The sequence below is a fragment of the Eimeria mitis genome, genomic scaffold (genome assembly GCF_000499745.2).
Source record: "Eimeria mitis Houghton genomic scaffold, Emh_scaff2447, whole genome shotgun sequence".
Lineage (NCBI taxonomy): Eukaryota > Apicomplexa > Conoidasida > Eucoccidiorida > Eimeriidae > Eimeria > Eimeria mitis.
The window spans coordinates 7,556-8,228 of NW_013570784.1; the positions used below are offsets into that span (position 1 = coordinate 7,556).

At 56.9% G+C, this 673-nt stretch overlaps 1 protein-coding gene across 1 annotated transcript in view; it reads left to right on the forward strand.

Annotated features, from left to right (window-relative positions):
* The window catches only part of EMH_0053960 (uncharacterized protein), a gene marked incomplete at both ends in the record, with an annotated part of 4,247 nt that extends 3,690 nt beyond the window's left edge, over positions 1 to 557 (forward strand). Inside the window, 2 exons of the mRNA XM_013497058.1 lie at positions 1 to 316; positions 522 to 557. Of these exons, the coding sequence (XP_013352512.1) occupies positions 1 to 316; positions 522 to 557 (352 nt within the window). The remainder of the gene's footprint in view (positions 317 to 521) is intronic.
* Between the last annotated feature and the right edge of the window lie 116 nt (positions 558 to 673).

Sequence of the window (673 nt, forward strand, 5' to 3'; positions counted from 1 at the left end):
TGTGCAGCCAGACGCGCTGTCTGCAGCAGCAGAATGGCATTCACAGCAGCAGCAGCAGCAGCAGCAGGGTTTGTCCCCGCAGCACTTGCTGCAGCAGCAGCTAGTGCAGCAGCACCTCGATCGTATAGGCGAGGGTTTAAACCCCCCTGTGTCTCCCCCTCTACCATCTCCTGAAGCAGCAGCAGCAGCAGAAGCAGCAGCAGCAGCAGCAGCAGCAGCACCACCACCACCACCAGCAGCAGCAGCAGCAGCAGCAGGAGGAGATACTGGAGCTAGCTTGCTGCTGCGTCGACCCCTAGCAGCAATAGAGAACACAGTAAACCAATTGGGGCCCCTAGTGGGTTTACCTATATCAGGGGGCCCCCCTGAGGGCCCCTCTCGGAGCATTGAGTCTATAGGGGGCCCCCTTTCATCAGTACCCATTGGGGGCCCCCCTCTGGGGGGCCCCCTGGGGGCCCTGGGGGCCCCCCTTTCTGGCCTTGCTGCTGCTGAGCTGCTGTCTCCTCCCTCACTCATACAAGGAGCAGCAAACGTTGCTGCAGCAACAAATAAAATAACTGAAGCCGGAAATAGTTTTATGAATTCGCTGCCGATGGAACAAATGATAGAAGCAGCAAAACAACTGCAGCACGAAAATATTAAAACACAAATTGGGGTTGATGTTGAGGATCCG